At 40.3% G+C, this 20247-nt stretch overlaps 2 protein-coding genes across 2 annotated transcripts in view; both read right to left on the bottom strand.

The window, feature by feature from the left end:
* LOC124139010 (multidrug resistance-associated protein 1-like) overlaps nt 1–2197 on the bottom strand; it is a 28350-nt gene extending 26153 nt beyond the window's left edge. The window contains exon 1 of the mRNA XM_048383480.1: nt 2059–2197. The gene's annotated coding sequence lies outside the window, so the exon portion shown is untranslated. The remainder of the gene's footprint in view (nt 1–2058) is intronic.
* Nucleotides 2198–3378: 1181 nt separating this feature from the next.
* LOC124139007 (multidrug resistance-associated protein 1-like) overlaps nt 3379–20247 on the bottom strand; it is a 42145-nt gene continuing 25276 nt past the window's right edge. Inside the window, exons 12-30 of the mRNA XM_046505957.2 lie at nt 19704–19850; nt 18911–18995; nt 18191–18257; nt 17259–17385; nt 16849–17025; nt 15902–16069; nt 15607–15793; nt 14695–14782; nt 12997–13117; nt 11564–11801; nt 10456–10766; nt 9057–9256; nt 8673–8799; nt 6828–6929; nt 6034–6180; nt 4818–4976; nt 4456–4622; nt 3902–4096; nt 3379–3760 (exon numbers count right to left, since the gene is read on the bottom strand). Of these exons, the coding sequence (XP_046361913.2) occupies nt 3646–3760; nt 3902–4096; nt 4456–4622; nt 4818–4976; nt 6034–6180; nt 6828–6929; nt 8673–8799; nt 9057–9256; nt 10456–10766; nt 11564–11801; nt 12997–13117; nt 14695–14782; nt 15607–15793; nt 15902–16069; nt 16849–17025; nt 17259–17385; nt 18191–18257; nt 18911–18995; nt 19704–19850 (2928 nt within the window). The 3' untranslated portion in view covers nt 3379–3645. The remainder of the gene's footprint in view (nt 3761–3901; nt 4097–4455; nt 4623–4817; nt 4977–6033; nt 6181–6827; nt 6930–8672; nt 8800–9056; nt 9257–10455; nt 10767–11563; nt 11802–12996; nt 13118–14694; nt 14783–15606; nt 15794–15901; nt 16070–16848; nt 17026–17258; nt 17386–18190; nt 18258–18910; nt 18996–19703; nt 19851–20247) is intronic.

The following is a 20247-nucleotide window of genomic DNA, read 5'->3' as shown; positions in this document are numbered from 1 at the left end:
GACGCAGAATAACGGGCCGACTATTGGATGTTCTTTTGGGGCTGATTTTTTTCAGCTACATGTACAGCTGCAAAACTAGATATTTGGTAATTAAAGCTATGTGCCTGAATATTTAATGAAGAAAAACACCTAGCAACAATGTATATTTTTCTGGTCAGAATAGTCAGAAGCATAATTATTTTTTTCAATTATATTCTGGGCCAATGTATATTTTGTCGATAAAATCCCAATCCAGAATATCAATTGGTTGGTCCCTAAGGACCTACAGAAAGAAACGTAGTGCCACAACAAGAAAATACATTTTTAAATTTATATATTGTCATTTCAAACGTCACATTAGATAATATTGTTTCCACCCCTCTGAGTAACAGTTGTTAGTGTAGACCATTTTTAAAAATACATGCTATAATATACAGAAGAGATGAACGAAAAGAAACTAACGAAGCATTTGTATGCGTTTATGTTGCCATAATCCTAGAAATAGGCCACGGCCGAGAGTGGACTAATGGTTAAATAAGCATCATCCGTCTATAATAAAAAAATCAAACTTTATGCGTTGATGGTTGTGGTCATACATTGCAAATCCGCTACGCTAACAAACCCGTGAAGATCCGGGGTAGAATAGGTCTTCAGCAACCCATGCTTGCCGTAAAAGGCGACTATGCTTGTCGTTTTCAGAATGTTCAGATTCGAGACAAACACTGTACAGAGATTACAGGGTTTGAGACGAAGTCTGTGGAGATAATCGGTATCGAGATAAACATATGCGGAGATGACAGTACAAATACAATACAAAAAGAGAGTATGTTGCAATAACAGCCTTCAACATAACACGACCCGTGAAGATCCGGGGTAGAATAGGTCTTCAGCAACCCATGCTTGCGGTAAAAGGCGACTATGCGTGTCGTAAGAGGTGACTAACGGGATCGGATGGTCAGGCTCGCTGACTTGGATGATGCATGTCATCGTATCCCAATTGCGTGGATCAATGCTCATGATCTCAATCACTGGATTGTCTGGATCAGACTCGATTATATAGACTCGTCATATAGCTGGAACATTGCTGAGTGCGGCGTTAAACAACACACTCAGACATACAAGCGCGCTACGCGGATAAAGTAAATATATCCATAAACTAAAAAATAATTGAAGCCAATTCTTAATTTATATCTTCACCTACAGACAAAGATACAATATTTGTAATGTGTTGTTCTATCTATTCATGTATAAATCTCCACAAGGTATACGTATATGTCGAGCAGTGACTATTGACATTATGATAGGCCTATCGATCGGTTTGGAGGTGAGGTGAGGTGAAATGGGGTTTAACGTCGCGTCCAAGATTATTGCACTTATATAGCGACGTGCATGTACGTGTGTGTGTTTGTGTGGCTGCTTGTACTAGTCCGGACTGATGCCGATTTTTATAGTGCTAGCTCACGGAGATACCATGCCGCAGTTTAACATGAATACCCCACTGAGACACAGTATACTGACTCCGAGCCGACCAGTCCTTGTTTAAGCCCCTTAATGCCGAACGCCAGACAGGGTAACAACAAGTACCATCTGATAACGTCTTTTGGTATGACGCGGCCGGTGATCGAACCCCGGACCTTCCGCTCTCCGGGCGGACGCTCTACCACTAGACCACGGAGGCGGTTAGATCGGTTAAGACCCCTTACACAATATGATTCCGTAATTACAGGCCACCGTGACATAGTTGAATGTTGAATGTACCGTTAAACACAACTCATTTATTCATCATTGCCACAGCAACTTGAAACTGATAATCAAACAAATATAATCAGTAAAACCCAGATCAGAGACTCGAAAAGGAGTGTACTATTTTTAGTTTGCTATTTATAGAATACTTGGAAATTTCCCCGGAATAATATAAACTACATGTATACAAACAACTTTATGCTTTGTTGGTTATTTGTATGAGGCTTCATTATTATTTCTATATTTTCTTCATCATGATCATTATATATTAGTGTCAGATAGTGTTTTGTATACATTTAAGATACCTTGAGTTAAGTTATAGTAAACAAAACATACCTCCAGATGTGTATCTGTCATGTTTAAGAAGTAACCTAATTCTCCGTCAACATTCCGATGTAACAAAGGCCACGAATGAAGCTTTAGCGGGCTGTTGATAGGGGAAACCTATGTCTCGGCGTTGTGCAATGTGAGTAGCCATGTGACCAAGCCATACGCTGGGACGTATGTTGTCGGAAGCTGATAACGGCGGTGTAAATGCAAATTTGTTCCTCATAAAATTTCTTTCGAAACTAAAATTGCGTTTTGAGGAACGACATCAAATTCGACTAATCAGTATGCATTCAAATTGCATTCTCAACTCCCTGGGATGTATTAGACCATAACTGCACATAAATATCCCTTTTTGAAACCTATTCGCTGGGGTAAACAACATGAATTCGTAGAGTGAATGCTGCGCTATACAAATGTATATATTATTTCTTCCTCCTCTCCTTCTTCTTATTATTATTCATAAAATATCAGTTATCATAACCCCATGAAGGCGTGCGACCGATGAAAGTAATCACTCTCGCCTTTCAAATTATAATGACTGTTATCTTAGTTTAGGACCGGAGCTTTATGTCTGTGGTTGCATTTATGTACACGACCACAAAGTCTGTGCGTACTTTTTCATACTTTGGATAAGATCAGATACTTACATGTTTTATATTTAACGACCAAAACACAAGTATTTGTTGTGGACTCGAATATAGTATGGGCATTGCCAGGATATAAAATCACAATGACATTATGTTACATTTATAATGAAAATAAATAAACTCTTGAACATAATATTACAAGTAAATATATAAATCGTTATGTTGTTGAATTTCAAGCCTTAAATACATTAAGCGACAACCGGGTTCGAGACACCCAATGTGTAGATATTATTGGGTTTCGAGACAAAACGTGTTGGGCACCTAGGTGGACAGTACGTCAATGTGAGTGTTTATGAGATAAACCAAACAATCGCTGATATATAAGGGCTCTAGAGAAGATTATGTCGAAAGAACATGGTTCAAGAAAGACAACGCGTTGAATTTTCAGATTCGAGCCAAACACTGTACAGAGATTACAGGGTTTGAAACGAAGTCTGTAGAGATAATCGGTATCGAGATAAACATATGCGGAGATGACAGTACAAAAGGAGAGTATGTGGGATCGGGTGGTCAGGCTCGCTGACTTGGTTGATGCATGTCATCGATCCCAATTGTGTGGATTGATGCTCATGTTGTCACTAGATTGTCTGGTCCAGACTCGATTATTTGCATACCACGGTCATATAGGTGGAATATTGCTGAGTTAAACAACAAACAAACAAACAAAACTTCACCATACGACGGGACGACTTTCAGCGCAGACATTTATTTCAAATGAAGTATAGCGAGACGAAAAATACACTAGTTAAGACAAAATGTTATACAATTTCGCCATTTCTCTTCTGTTGAAGCTGACGAATAAAAAAGGTAGCCTGACTGAATAACCATATTTATTCTCAGTCGTGCCAGCAATGTGTATGGAGCCTCGTTTCATTTCTTTCATAGAGCATTTTCTTCTGATCTCTGTATCTGAACACACCAGCAAGCCTACAAGGCCATGTTTGTACTATGAGGTCAACCCTGCAGCTTTGGCCATGCTGTAAAATATGCTATCAGGCTGTTGCAGCAGGGAGGAGGGTGTGTCAAACTCACACACACAGCCGTTGTCCAGGACCAGGATCCTGAATATCAAAGAAAAATAAATTCACACATGCATCATAAAGCGCATACGCGTATACGTAGCATGTATGTATATAATGAATGCTTAATAACATTTGAATGGTAAAAGATATATGATTGACTTTTTGTGTGTTTTGTTTTACCTATCGTAGTCCATGACCGTGTTGAGTCTGTGGGCGATGGTCAGCACTGTGCAGTCCTTGAACTCTGACCTGATGGTCTGCTGGATCAGGTCATCTGTTTCCATGTCAACGGCAGCTGTAGCCTCGTCCAGTACCAGGATCTTGGTCTTCTTCAGAAGAGCTCTGGCCAGACACAAGAGTTGCCGTTGACCAACACTGAAAAACGAGCGTATATTTCAGAAAATATTGTATAATGACCGAAACTGATTTCAATTTCAAGTCTTTAAGTTGAAACGGCTATCAAAAGCGTTTTCTCGACGCACCGAAGGCTTGGGTTTAACTTCGATTGCTCTTGAATACGTACAATGTGTGAAACTCATTTTTGGTGTCCTTTACGTGGTATTGGGGGAATATTTGATAAATGCAGCGTAAAACTATACTCATAACTCAACATTTATATATCCATCGCCTGTGTGTCTCCGTGTCAGTGTTTTTCTGTGTGTCTATCAAGATCTATTTGTATGTCTCTTTCTAGTTAATCAGCAGCCGTTCTGAAATTATCTTGTATTTTGAACCTCATGTTGTCTCCTCCTTCGCTGCACTCATGCTCGATGCCTTCTGGAAGCGTGTCCACAAACTTCTTCAGATGCGCGTGTTCCAGTGCCCGCCAGATATCTCCGTCTGAATACTGGTTGAAGGGATCCACATTACTTCTCAGACTTCCTGCGAACAACACAGGGTCCTGAAAACAATGACATCAATCTGTCAGAAAAATCAACGACACTAACGAATACATGATCTAGACATACTATAATTCAGACGGTATTGCTGTGAGGCGAAAATATGTAATTATATGGATAAACGATAGATAAACGACCATCTATGTAGACAGAAGATGTGCTTTGAATGATACAAGGAGACAGCAGCAGCGTTTGACCTGAGGTAGTATGGTGAGTTTGCTCCTGAGATCATGCAGCCCGAGTGTACTGACGTCAACGCCATCTATGTTGATCTCTCCTCCTGCAGCCTCTATCAACCGGAACAGGGACAGAGTCAGAGAGGACTTCCCCGCTCCCGTCCTGCCAACGATGCCCACCTGGAATGCAAACCCAATGAGGCACCTTACTTCAAGCCTTGAAAAATATTTTTTTATTTTTCACGTGGGTCAAAGCATGCCATGTAGTTTTCCGTATGTAAAAAATGTCTAGTTTTATCTGGCGTCAGTACACTGTTTTAGAAATGTGTAACGGCAGGGACTCTTAAGGCTGCCAACCCCCTTATGGTACGCGGGATTCAGGGTCTATTTAGAGGGTAATCAGAACAGACAGAACCGACTTTCATCAGTGAAGATGACCCTCTGCCAATCACGTCGCTGCCAACGACGTACAGTCCGGGCTCATCTCATCTTTGTCGACGATGTTGCATTGTCAATAACTGTCCCCTGTAAGGTCTGTAAGCCCTAAGTCCTTGAGCCCTGAGTCGCCTGGCCACTGTCTGTCGACTAACCATATGCCTTAAGGCATTCGTCGCTGATGATGTCACTGTCAGGAATCGATTCGGAGATGCAAAGTATGCAAGTACCGATCTTCATTGGGCGTAGTTACCCTGGGTGTTTCTGTTCTTGGCCTGTCTGATTTCTGCCCGGTCTTTCTGTAACGTTGCAGCGGGTTAGGTACAGCAACACGGGAGCAAACAAAAGTTGCAAAACCAATGCGGGCATGTGTGGCTCCCATCTGTATCATACCCAGGGCCCGTTCGCGTTGTTCGGTTGTCAGTCGTGACATTTCTGTGGTGTGAGTGAGTGTTTGACGTGCCGTCCGTATCATTTATATACCCTTATTGCACGTGTAGTTTCGGCTTCCCAAGCGGCACGTGTTTTTTCTCTTTTTCACACTTTTATAAAAAAACCCGTTCCATAGGCATGTATCATTTTCTGCATAGAACATTGCAGTATTTTGACTTTGTGTTTTGCATCGATTTAGCTTGAACCTGTGTTGTTAGATTTTTGCAATTTCATTTTTAAAGTTGTTATGTTTCTTTTGGCCATCAGTTTTAGAGGACGTTGAGTCAACCCACCCTTCCCTTGTCACCTTGATGATTGGTTAATCTCTTTGGTCACACGAATAAGGGGTCCGACTATCAATCATACCAACCTTTTCCCCAGAGTTGACAGTACAGGTTATGCCCTTGAGGACCAGGTCCAGTCCCTGTCTGTACCGAGTGGAATAGTCCAGGAACCTAACAACACCCTGCTGAGGCCACCTGGCGTCTGGACGCCGTTCGGGTATGCTCCACCCTGCCTTGTAAGGAAAAGGAGTTTATTCTCCAGCCTGCATGTGTAATTAAACACTGAACATTGGATATGTTGTGATGATACATGAAATTTAGTACATTAACCTTTCAGTTTTTGACAATGCAGTAAAAACAAAGCTCAAGGCAAACCAGTCTAGATTATCCGTCGAAACAGATTCAATTGGGCGTAAAAGGCAAAACACAAAACAACGGTGAAAGCTGTATTAATGGATAACTGAATATGTGATTACACCAGGTGTTCGCGAAAAGGATAAGCATGGCCTGTCCTACCGGTAGTGCCCACCATTCACACAATTTGCATAAAATGTATATGTGTTGCCTGACATGAAATGACATGAAAGGCAAGGGTCGCTAAAGGCGCTGGAGTTCATTGTATAGCATTGCTTCCCTTAGCCAGGATCCGTTGACCGTCGGTTCGAGTCCCAGATTCGCCCAAAAATAATCACTGTACTTGTGGCTTATACCAAAGTGGTAAAGACCCGCATCACTTCGGCCTTTTCTCCTCCATCGAGCTGACACGGCGTAATGTAACTGAAAACCCGTTCAAAGCCGCTTTAGACTCACTGACTCATATAGGCCCTCAACCACCCTCACCCCCACACGACCCCCAACCCACCCCCACTGCATTGCATACCTCGGACTCTATCCCACTGTACTGCTCCACCCTCTCTACCGACACCACCTGGGTCTCTAGGTCAGTTACCGCCCTCACCAGCCAGTTGAGATTGCTTGTTATCTGAGAACAAAAACATGTGTTAATATATGAGTTTCCTTATTCTAAACTAATGTTTCACCCCACCCACCCCTACACACACACACACACACACAAATTAAGAATGCTATTCTTTTTTCTCTTTACATCAATAGATATCTGCACTGCACAATGTTATAATATTTGATATCTTTGTATACTTGTTCATGCTTATTAGTATCAGGTTACACATTCATGACTTTTCAGCCGTCATTATATTGTAAGTATTATCTGTAACATATGTATGCGAAAACAAATAACATAAATAAATGCATTTAGACTTATCTACATGGAATGATCTTGGGGTTAAATTTGCATTGATGTCATGATAAAAATATTTCATTTTAAACTAACTATGATGCTATATCACAATAATATCTAATAAATAGATTTAACACTAGTACTACAGGTGTCTTGAAGTACTGTTGAATGAAAATCAAGATATGTAGCTAAAGCAGGACAGTGCATGGGTTGTAAGGAAACTAACTTGTCAACAAATGTTACCGAAACAAGAAGATACAACTAGCATTTACATCTATTTAGATAATATACACATCTTGTTGGGTAGACAATATGATTTGTTGTTAGTTGGGACAAATCTCTGTACTTTACTACTATTTTAAGAGCATGATTATCAGAATTTGAAAAAAAATGGATCAATGAAGTTACCCCTGTGATGACTCAAAGCACTAAAGGATGGGATACATTTTATAAGGGACAGAATAAAATTGGTAAATCTCTTATTTCAAAGTATGATGACTGGTTTGTATATTTCAAATAAGCAACTGATTGGTTGATAGATGCATGGTAGGTTTCATTTGGTTTTATTCTAAAACATATTGTCGGAATGAAAAATAAATCAGATGCAAGATGAAATGTTGATATGAAAGCAACATATAGAAATCAGTTTTTTTTAATTCTGAAGGTTATTTCTTCTTCAACTATAAGTAAAGGCACGGATGTGGTAAAGGTCTGTCAAGATGTCCATGTGCTGCACATGTAGCCATTTCTCCAATTTTCTTACTTTGATGTCCATAGTAGAATGAAAACTATTTGTTTATTTGAATGCTACAATAGTTAAGGACTTGTCGGTGTAACACAACGGCTGATAAATTAAATGAATTTGCATTACTAGTAATTAATCGATGCAACATGTTACCCAAGGCTGACAGAATGCCTTAATATCGTTTTTTATGGCGTTTCCCCAGCTATTTTCCATCGTGTCAGTTCGTGTTTAAGTTGAAGACTGAACAAATGGTGGTATTCTAATGTAATAATCACTGCAAATAGGTGCTAGTTAAAGTATTAAGAAGTAAACGACCGTTTTTGAATGAAGTTGCAACAGGGTAGCGTTTTAGCTTGGCTCTGTCTTTACATGCCACTATAACTGTCCGGGAACCAGACCGGAAACGACAGGTTGGACCGTCGCTTATATCATTTCAAAAGGAGAGTTCTTGCCCTTTGGAACAAAAAGATCGCCCATTGGATTTGTATGTACATTACAAAGAAATCAACTGCACCCAAGTCATTTGAATAATACAGCATACACTGTAGAGGCTATTTCGCCCCTGTGAAATGTGCTTTATTCCTCGAGCGATATCACTGATATCTTTATGTGAAAATTGACAAGAAGATTGACATGATTTTATTATCAATTTATCAATTATAAATATATACTATTGCTACACTATCGATCACATTATTACATTTTTTTATAACGATGTTTACCTGCAATGCGTACGACACCGACAGACCCACAATGCCACCGGAGAGGGAGTCACGTGACGACACGGCAAACATGGAGGCGGCTAGCAGAATGACGTTACCTAACAGTTCCAGACGGAACCCAAGCCATCTGTGGACAAAACTGTATGTTGTGAAACACCGTAATTCAGGAAACCCCTGACATTCGGTCAAACTGATACCTATACCATAGACTGGTTATATGTAACTAATTGGTTTCAGCAAGTGTCACAATTACGTCACGTCCGGTCACGTGATATGCAAATTAAAGTCATAACTACACAGAAAGATGTTGTGTATGATACTTATTGAATTCGACTTCACAGCTTTACAGTACATATTACGAGAATATATGTTGGAATAACCTACCGTTGAGCCGAAAACGAATAGAAGCTAAATCGCTGGTTCTTGTCTACTCTCTCCTCGGATGCCCGGATGAATCGGGACTGTTCCTGAAATGCTCGAATGACGCTAGCCCCTGACAGTGTCTCCCCGAAGTGACTGTATATCGGGGAGCGGGTTTTGGACTCAATCCTTTTCAGCTGCCGAGATGTTCCGATGTAGAATACCTGTTTTGAAGTGAATACTGTAAGGACGTTCGGTACAACTCCAGTTTGCAACACAGCATCCTGATAAAGTCAGAATACAGTATGGATCGGATCATTACAGTCTCTGTTGTCAGTACATATTCTCAGTTATTCCTAGGTTCAAAATGTTTATTCATCGAAACTTACTTGTACATTGTATGTCAATAGCATACTGAGGACGAACAGATGCTCTGTATTCAAATGTCCAATTCAGAGTCAGAAAATGCTTTTTCATGCGCATATGTCAGTTTTTATGGTAGATCGATTACTAAAAAAGTGACCCAGTCCTCTAAACTGTGGACACAATTCTTGTTCTTATTCTCGTCATACTTGGACGCGACGTTAAACACCATTTCACCTCACCTATTCTCGTCATAACTTGCAATGATGTTAATTATGTCGTTTAGCGATACAAGCATTTTCCTTGATATCATTCCTGTCCTAATATTAGGAACAAGCAATGTTGTTGGGTAACGTTTTTTCTGCTCTTCAGTTTATGTTGGCAATTGTTTCCATTTTAAAATATCTGCTTATCGAAACTTCCCAATGACATGGAAGATTTAGCAGAGAACATACGAAATGTTTTCAAGTACAGTAATATTAATCTTCATATGACATTTTTTCTCTTTTTCATATGACCATATTGCATTTCGAATAAAACGGGATCTGTCTAATTGATCGACACCAAATGCGTCTGAAGTCGAAGTAGTACGATCCTGATCCTATGTCTAAACATCCAGATAGTGGTTTCTGTGATGAAAAACAAATCACGGAAATTCATACTCATACATGCAGAATAATAAAAAAGAACATTTACCTTAACCTTATCTTTTTATTTTGACAAATGTCTTCCCGAGCGCCCCCCACCCCACCCCTGACGTTAACTACTTTAAGAAATGACCAACAAGTATGTCAATAAATGAAGGGAGCTCAGTTTGACGCATCTTTGTATATTATTTAGCTATTTTCACCTGGATGCTGGAGGAACACAATAACTGATCTTTATACATAAAATGATGTTTTGTTATTTCATCTGACTGGCAACACCATTGAAAAAGATCATTGAAATTCCATCTTTAACTTAATTTTATTTCGACCACCTGCCCCTAAGGTTCTGAAAGAGAGTAATCATAAAGCAAGTAATACTAGGCCTCAGTATGTTGAGGATGTTCTCTTCCTACCAGAATGAAGTAGTAGAGGATGAAGAGCGGGACAACGACTGCCAGGAATATCGGTGTGCTGTAGGAGATGACTATCACACAGCTCAGTACCATCAGGAACGTGTTAAATGTGATCTCTATCAGATGGGACATCAGTGTGTCAATGGCTTCAATGTCCTGAGAGAACCTGTTGGCAATCCGGCCAGTTGGTGTTGTGTCGAAGAAGGACATGGGAGCTTGCAATATATTTGTCAGCATTCCGTGATGCAGAACACGTGCCGCGTGAACAGACCGGAAACCCCACAGGAAGGTGAAGGTCAGCATGGACACAGCTGCAAGAGTTACGTTATAATTAACCATGGCTGTGTACTTACATAGCACAGAGTGACATTCTACAATATTTTAAATATGCATGCGTTATTGTTACTATCATCATTTCTCTTCCACGGTACAACTTTGTCATTGTCAGAAGTCCGAACTTGTCTGTACAGGAGTTCAACTTCTGAACAAATTTAGTATCATTGGGAAGATCTTGATGAGACAATTTGAAGTAATCTTTGTCCTAATGTTTATTCAAGACCATTTGCCCACAAATGGGTTTATGACATTTCCGAAATGAAACTGACAGATTTCTTTTACACAATTATCGGGCAGATAAACATATTTCTCCAGAAATATTAGAAATCTTAATATTTTCAGAAATCGTACATTTATGCCAATGTAGTTGTTACATTTTACATCCTGCAGTGAAACCCCAAATCATGTCGACCATCGACATCAAATCAAGCTGTACCCAGATATTGGCGGAGTGTCGAAATATTTGCCATAGTGCAAGCAGATGAAGTCATTGCAATCGTATTAAACCTAGATGCATGTATATTGTGGTAAGATTAACCGCAATGCAACTGCACTCCCCGGCACTTTATCTATTCCAACTTACCCCAAGCGAATAGTTCAAATATCTGGGAACTGTTTGGAGGATAGCGTGTCAGGTTGTCGAGGTCGGGTTGTTGCCTGCATCAGCCATATGCTAGACTACCATATGCCTCTGACTATCGGCTTTACCATAGGTCCTACCCATCAAGTGAGACAAATGAACAAGATCGCAATGTGTTGTATACATACGCACCTTGCATCACACCGAATCCTCCGTACACTCCAAGGTAATAGTTGTTCTTCTCAAGTCTCTGGGAGCTGTTTGCGGGATAGAACGTCAGGTTGTTGAGGTCAGGGTTGTCCGTCCACTGACTGAGCCATATGCTAGACGTCACAGAGGCGGCTTGATACACGACGTACAGAAGGGAACAGAATATCAAGAAGCCCATCCCAACTGCTCGGGCATACACACCATACACGCGCCATGGTACCTGGACAACGGATGTGAATAATATTTCGACAATGTTATAAAATGGCAGCCACAAAAGAAATAGATTATCAATATAAAAGTGACAACATGATGCGACAAGTGTTCGCGAAATGGTAAGAGCATCCTGCCACACCAGTGGCACCCGTCACAAACACATGCAAAGGCTAGTGTTCACCGACAAAAACATGGTAACATATGGTACAAAGTAAAATAGGGGCAAAGGCAAGAGATATGAATTCTTTGTTTACTATCACATTTCAGATTTCTGTACGATGCCAAAGTCACTTTAACGAAAATTTCTCTGCGGTTTCTTTCTAAAAAAATCATCCTCTAAAACACCCCGACATATGATCCTATTTGTTCCTATAATGATCCTGTGAGATCATCTAAAGATCTTATGAAGTTCCTATGAAGATCCCATGACAATCATAAATACAACATGGACAATATCATTAGTTCTGACAATGCATCACGCAGTGCAATGTTCGTATCTCTGGATAGATTACAGATGGTTCAGTCAAAATGTCCATCTTCAGATTTGCATCCCGTCTAACGAATTGAAATCAGATCTTCGCTCCACTACACATTTATCACATTACAGGTCATATCGGAATGAAATGACTAACAGGAAATCGACATAAGCCAATCAGAAAGCAGCTTTCTCGAGCTTTACGTCACTAGTTTCAAACAGGCGACCATTTCAGACTATGCTTTGAAAAATATTTCGACAAGTTTTCAAAAGAATTGAAAACTGAACATAACTGTCGTTTGGAATACCCCGTGTCAAGCTTTTCGAGGTTGTATGATGAGAAAACACATATCGACTGTCACTTTCCCGATCTGGTAAGCGACGCTCCGATTGGTCGTTTTGACGTGACCCGTAAGGGGATATCCTCTTATCTTTATGGCACAATGATCTGATTTTGATGGGATTGGCATCATTAGGATCCTTGGCATGTCACCACCATTACCTTTCCAAGGTAAAACGTCCAGTTTCACTTCAGTCTTTCAAGACACATAAACTTAACACGTCGTGATATAACTGAAATACTTTTCAAAACAATGTGAAACCCAACTCACCAACTCGTCTCTAAAAACTGATAGACAACCTATATTTAAGGTGTTGACATTGTCTTCAACAGCTATACATGTAGGTGGTGTATTTCTGTGAAGATAATGCAATGACTAAAGCTCACCTTCCCTTCCTCTACCTTCTCCTCCTCCACCAGCTTACTCTCCTGTTTAACCTCCTCCTTGAGATCCTTTTTCCTCTTCTTCATTTCATAGCTCTTCTCAAGTGATTCTGTCAGTGATTTTCTAAAATGAACAATGATCACACGGTGTTGATATACACCGATCAACACAGTACTGCACTGATCACTACTGAGCTACACTGTTCGACACCAAACTACGCTGACATACCGTTCTCGGCATATTTTCACTGACCAATGTTGGTATACACTGATCTGTACGAATAGGTAGAACTGCACAGATATATCAGAGCTACGCTGATCTACGTGTACTGACCAACGCTGACCTACGCTCGTCCGTACTGATCTTAGCGTTGTCAGTTTCCTGTAGGAACATTTCCTCTTGTACGTTACGCCATTAAATATCGGTCATATACATGCATGTGTAATTTGCCTATTAATTGCCTAATTGCTATTTTTGTACGAACGTTTCAAATCTGAACCTATAAAGACATTACTCCCTTTAACCACATGTTTACAACCATAGATAAATACACGTAGGATACTCCTATTTATCATATAATGGGTAGGTTTCTCGGCAGGATAAAGCCAACGGATAAAAACGATATCCGTTGGGGTCAAATGCGGATAGAGATGCAAATATCAAAGGTCAAGTAGGGACTACTTTCAGTGTTTATAAACAAACATGGCGTCGCCCTCGTCATTCGGCGATCGAGTCAGAATTAACCATCGGGAATCTGGATAAACTACAGGGATAATTGCTATCATTATCAAACAACAGTCTAATATACTGAAAATCAGTGTCTAACTGTGACGTAGCTAAGGCATTTTATAAGTTTGGGCAACTTTAGAGATATAAATTTCGAAACAATTTTGCGAGGGCACGAGGCCTAGCCAAGCGGGATCAGTAGCCATATGTCTGTGCTTGTAGACCTCTGCGGCTTGAAACCTTCTCCACAAATTAAAATAGTTGGATTTGGCCGAAATATGTTTGAATTGCTACCTTGTTTCCCTTTGTCGCTGTGTGTACATCTGACTACACTTCTTAACGTTATGACAGGATAGACCGACTGTCAACGTCTGACCGTGGCCGTGTGACGTCTCATAGACTAGGGTTAGAGTAGCTTTCCTTTGACAAAGGGCAGTTACTCTAGCGGACAGACCGATGGATTGCCGCGAAAGGCAATTAAAAACTATTGTTGTTTTGCGTATATGTTGCTTCGTCACTGTATAAGAAACAGATTTCAGTTCGAACTATATTGGCTACTGTCACTGTCCGACTGACACACCACTTACCCTGTGACGTAATTAATATCAATGCGCGCATTCTAGGAAAACTCGCAATGTTTCGGTAATGTAAGTGAGAGAGGGAAAGCGATTTTGAAGCATAGAATTAAATAATGACATTATATAATAAAGAGGTTATCACGCTTGAGTGTTTTGGGATGGTAAATATCCTGTATTAGGAATAAACACTATGTATTTAGCTCGCCAAGGCTCGCTAAATACAATGTTTATTCCTAATGCAGGATATTTACCATCCCCAATCACACTCGCGTGATAACCTCTATTGACTAGACCTTGTATGTCTCTTCCAACATGAAATGTTCAAATGGTCCTATTCTCTGGAACTCTCTTCATCACATATCAATGATCTGTGGTTTTCATTAGTGGTGTACTCACAGGCGGGCTATTTTCACTCCACCTTCAGTGTCCTCTTCTGATGTTACGGACTCGAGTCGTTGGAGCACCATGCGCTTCATCTCCATCTCTGAGCAAGAAGTATGTTTCAGGAGGGAATGCAATCGGTGAGGTGAGTCAAAATGGGGTTTAACGTCGCGTCCAAGATTATAGCACTTATATGGCGACCTGCATGCACGCACGCGTGCGTGCGTTCGTGCGTGCGTGCGTGCGTGCTTGTGCTAGTCCGGACTATTGCCGATTTCATAGTGCTAGCCCACTGAGATACCATGCTGTAGTTTAACATGGATACTTCACTCAGACACAGTTTACTGAGGCCGACCAGTCCTTGCTTTTTTCCCCTAAATGCCGAGCGCCAGGCCGGGTAACAACAAGTACCGTCTTTTAACATCATTTGGTATGACGCGGCCAAGGAACGTATCCCGGACATTCCGCTTATTCTACCACTTGACCACGGAGGCGGTCGGAAATGCAATCGGGTTGCCGTTACCATTATGACCAGGCGGAAACCATTGACAACGTCATCACAATATCATTAATGGAAACAGATACTTTCAGTGTACGTTCTTTGAATAACCGATTACATCGACCATATGTAATTACATCTGTCCACGAACCAAGGATCGAAAAAGTTGCAGCTTTACTCAGTACTAAGAAATATGACATTATTGGAAAATAGAATAGAATATATCCCATCTCTCAATATTGACTGACTAACTAGAATCGAAATTTAGGGCGAATCTTGGATTGGACCCCACGAACAGACGAATATGACGGGACGCAAAAGTATGAAACGATTAAACCACCTGTGCCCCTATGTCCGTGATGTTGTACTAGTGTGGATAGTGTAATGTCCATTATCATAAATTGGTATTTCTCAAGTGGTTTGTTTACCTTCTGGGTCATCGTCGTTGTTATCCTTACTTTCTAGGAGGTAAGTTTGTAGGAACTGGGCAAAGGGTCCGTTATGCTGCAGAAGCTCCTCATACGTCCCCTTTTCTGATATCTGACCACTGGTCATCACAAGGATAGCGTCCATCTCTGGGAGCCAGTGGATGCCGTGAGTGACCAATATTCGCGTCTATGTAAAATATACAAGCTGTATTTTACTAAAACATACGAATTACTATCCCATGTCTGACCAATGAAGACGATTTATGTATTAACATACGGATAAACGCAGACATACCTTCTTTGCAAGGAGGCCCTTGCTGCAGATGAGCTTATCAAATATATGTTTCCCCACGTGACTATCGACAGCACTGAGTGGATCATCCAGCAGATAAACGTCGGCGTCGTTGTACACAGCTCTGGCTAGAGACACTCTCTGCTTCTGCCCTCCACTCAAGTTGATACCCTGTTGATGAAACAAGAATATCCACATTCTGTCTACACTCCTGGTGTGTCGGAGTTGAAATAAATTTGTACCAGTCACACTGAAATGGGCACACCCACACTATTCTATGTATAAACGGACCGACCTTTTGTTGTTAACGACCTGGGAGAGCTGGGAGGATTTCTTCCCGAAAATATTGTCCCCGAAAATTCTTGAAAAAATAATAATTGTACTTCGTACTGAAATGTCCATCTATTTTGCAAAATAGCAAAAGAAATAAATGAAACATGATGACAGTTCGGAAGTAATGACTACTCTCCGATATCCTTGCACTCATACTTAATGCAAATAACATCTGAAACCATTGAATAAATTTACAGTTTGGTCATCAATTTCATAATATTATTAAAAATAACTTCGGAATTTTAATGAAAGTAATTCCTACAAATTATTTTAGGTGCAATTTATTGGTACTACCTGGAGTAATGTTAAAATGTTTAAACAGATGTCTTACCAATAATGGGGTTATACATGTATGCTTATACAGACACCAAACAGATCTAGACCATTCACGACTTTACAATCCACAGCAATATAAACAAACCCTAGACATCACAGAGCAGAATACACATTAGTAAACATAAATTATAAATAAAAGTACATTTTGGGAAAATAAGAAAATGGATGAAATGTTATTATTAGTATGCTGCATACGTCCTTAATTACCATGGTGCTATTTGAGGAACATAGCTTTCTAACCCACTCCAAACTTCTTTCCACCAGTATACAATGTACAGTACCCGCTCTCCTATCTCCGTCATGTCTCCTCCAGGTAACATCTCCAGGTCTGGAGTCAGGGCGCAGCACTCCACCACCTCATCATAGCGCTCTCTGTTCATGGACTTCCCGAACAGGATGTTGTTCTGCAGGGTGTCGTTCTGGATCCAGGCTTGTTGAGGTACATAGGCAAGTTTTCCCTGTTGGCAGTGACATGTTTCAGTTGAACTTCATATTTCAATATCAGTATTGCAATTGCACAACAAAATAATGTTAACAATGATGGTTGAATTATTAATCATGTTTAGATTCTCTGATGCAATAAAATCTCCTTACAAATTGCGATAAATACATAGATTCAAATTCATATTTCTTTCGCTTGAATAGCGTGTTACAATTTTGACACCTGGTGTCCCTGTGCAGGATGTCATACCTTCAAACACACTTGTCCTTTACATTTGTGCATCTCACCAAACATAGCTGAGATGAGAGATGATTTCCCCGCACCGACCTGACCCACAACGGCCACCAGCTGTCCAGTCTTAACTTTCAGATTGATGCTAGTAGAAAATGTATGGAATTTGAGGAAATATCATAATGTATCAGTTGATAAACAAAACGTATTGAGTTTGTGGATACATATCTATGATCTTCAATAAGATATTGGATGATTTAAATGAAAATTAAAAGTCGTTACATGTAATATATGTTTGACACCTATATAACATCAAGAGTAAATTTCAACAAAGATTGCGCACCACACCCAGAGAACCCGGACAATTGCCTGGCATCATCTGGACATGCTCTGAATAAAGATCCTGATGGTAGCCGTTGTGATTCGGAGCCACTCTTCTTGCAGAACTGCAAAGTGTTGGTCCAGATTGTGAGGCGCCCATGACGTCGCCTCACATGACGTTCAGGTTCACCACACAAATCAGGATTATTCAATAATTGTTCATCCTTGATGGTGATCTGTATCAATTTCATAACGCTATGGGTATATCCGATATATGTACGTCTACTACGACGATGCCGGATTTCACATTACAGACAAATCTATGGATATTTAATCCAGAACTGCAGATTTCAACCGATTCACGGTTCGATAACTTATTGGCATGTGGGTGATGGCCCTAAGCTCATCCGTCATGCTTTCTGGTGATGTGAATCTATCCCTTAACGCTATGGGTCCTTCCACGGTCTGCTGTTGTTGTACGTCAAACATGATTCGGAGCACAATTGGTCACAATGGTTTAATATCGGCATCCCGGTTATCTCGAATTCGAACTATGGTCAACTCGATATATTTTGTCGAAGGACCCAGGAACTTTGAGCTAACAAGGTTCCATTGTTTGAGATGCTCACTCTTTCAAGGTTGGTCCCATCTCTTCATTCCATATGAATGTAGCATCAGTGACAGTCACTGCTTCATCTGAGGAGGAACATCATTACACATAGACTCCATACATGAATCTTCATATACAAGCTGCATTATATAGAGACCACGACAGTAAATACCTACTGAGACGTATTACGCTTACGTTAGTTACAGGCGTTAGAGAGAGTGAGTGAATGTCGTGTTACGTCACAGTCTGACTACTCAAACTATATTACGATGGCCTAAAAAAACAAGTGTTTCAAAGCGTGATCAACGATCTATATCGTCGGTGCACGAAAACACATTTCCGTCAAGCATTGAGACACAATTTTAGTCAATTCTTTGGATAAGTATGGGGCTCTGAGAGAGTAGGGGTGGGTTGTCTGTCATATCTCTCCCACGTTCTCCCCCATCGCTCGGTCATTGCGTTTATCTGCGTTGCCCAGCTACATCTATGGGGCACAACTCACTAGACACTACCCTCTAAAATATAACGTCCTCCAATTTACTACGTCACCAAATTGCGAACGCGTGTTCGAATCTCCAGGAATAACGTCATGACAGAACAATGTTTTATCGTTGCATTCGTTCTCCGTTGCTCTTTGCGATTTATTGCGTAGCTATCGTGTACTGTCAATAAAAGGATAAGGGTGAATAACTAAACCATAGGGTTGATGAAACACTGAATATGGAGGTTAGGTTAATACCATGTCTGTTACTCCTCTGCACGCTGTTGTCATCTAAATCGCCGTTGTTTAGATACTTTTCAATCCTCTTAATAGAAACATTTGCCTGTAACACAAGGTATTAAATTACAATAATATGGCTTAATAGAACAATAAGGAACACGATGGTACAGGTGATTGGGTGTCTTTGTTTCTCACTATAGTGCATAACATAACATTTGTACATAATGGTGTGTAAGATAATTTCATTCAAAGTAGTTTTATTACTGCCCCGATTTAAATCGCACAATAGCAGTTCTTTATATTTGGCTGAATTTGTCAAAAATCTCTAGCAGCTAGAGGGATGATATAAATCCTTATGGTCAGTCTCCATGGTCCCTGGTATGGTGACCTTACTTTGGTAACTGGCGATCTATACCCCGGATTTTTGAACTGTCAAATAATAGATTAAGTCATAACGTTTTAATGCTTTTAAACTAGTTTTAAATATAAAAAACTGTGACAATCTGGTGATCATACTGTCCATTATACTGTGGACAGAGATCAATATATTACCAGAGTATAACAATGTGTTGTGCTTGTTACAATATGGCTGATATAATGCAACGGAATTTTAGATCTCACGCAATTGTATATAATGGAAGTCGAGGCGTTGTGTTTCCTCTCACATGGTCTTATTAATACCAGTCTTGGATTCTTGTTTCGCTGACTGAGCAGCCTGACCTCATATAATTATATGCAGTTATAGTTATATATTATATAACGTATGTTATGAGTTGAGTCAGTGCCAGAAAAGTATAAAAACATACCCTACCCTCACAAAGTCAGCTATGATTTCTGGGAGGACAAGCATCGCAAATCTAAGATTGTTTAGTAGGGCCACAGCTACAAAGGCTGTCTTTGGGCTGAGGTAGTGACCTGGAGCTGTGTAGATATACGTCAGGAAGGTCACCAACGTCACCTGAAACACAGTGACATCTTATCTATGTTTTTCACTGAGGATTCCACGACGGAATAGGATCCAAGTAACCAATAGTTATTGGTCCATGAGCCAGACCCCAAAATTTTATAAAGCGGTACCACTTGGGGTGGCAAAATCTCAGTATGATTTTTTGAAAGTCAGATGGAAAAAAACGTTGAAAGCAATCCGGGAATTTGGACAAGGCGTCTAGCGATCCGTGGTTCGAATCCCATTACGGAACTCGGAAATGTTATGTCCGCTACATATAGTCCATGAGCCAGACCAGATATTGGTACCACCTGAGGTGGCAAAATCTCAGTATGATTTTTTGAAAGTCATATATCCATAGAGGAAAAAAATATTTGAAAGCAATCCGGGACTTACAGCTGCAGCTTAG

This window comes from Haliotis rufescens, unplaced genomic scaffold, assembly GCF_023055435.1.
Source record: "Haliotis rufescens isolate VD_foot unplaced genomic scaffold, xgHalRufe1.0.p SCAF_49, whole genome shotgun sequence".
NCBI lineage: Eukaryota > Metazoa > Mollusca > Gastropoda > Lepetellida > Haliotidae > Haliotis > Haliotis rufescens.
The sequence above is the reverse complement of the archived record's forward strand: the minus strand, read 5'-3'. Positions and strand labels throughout refer to the sequence as shown.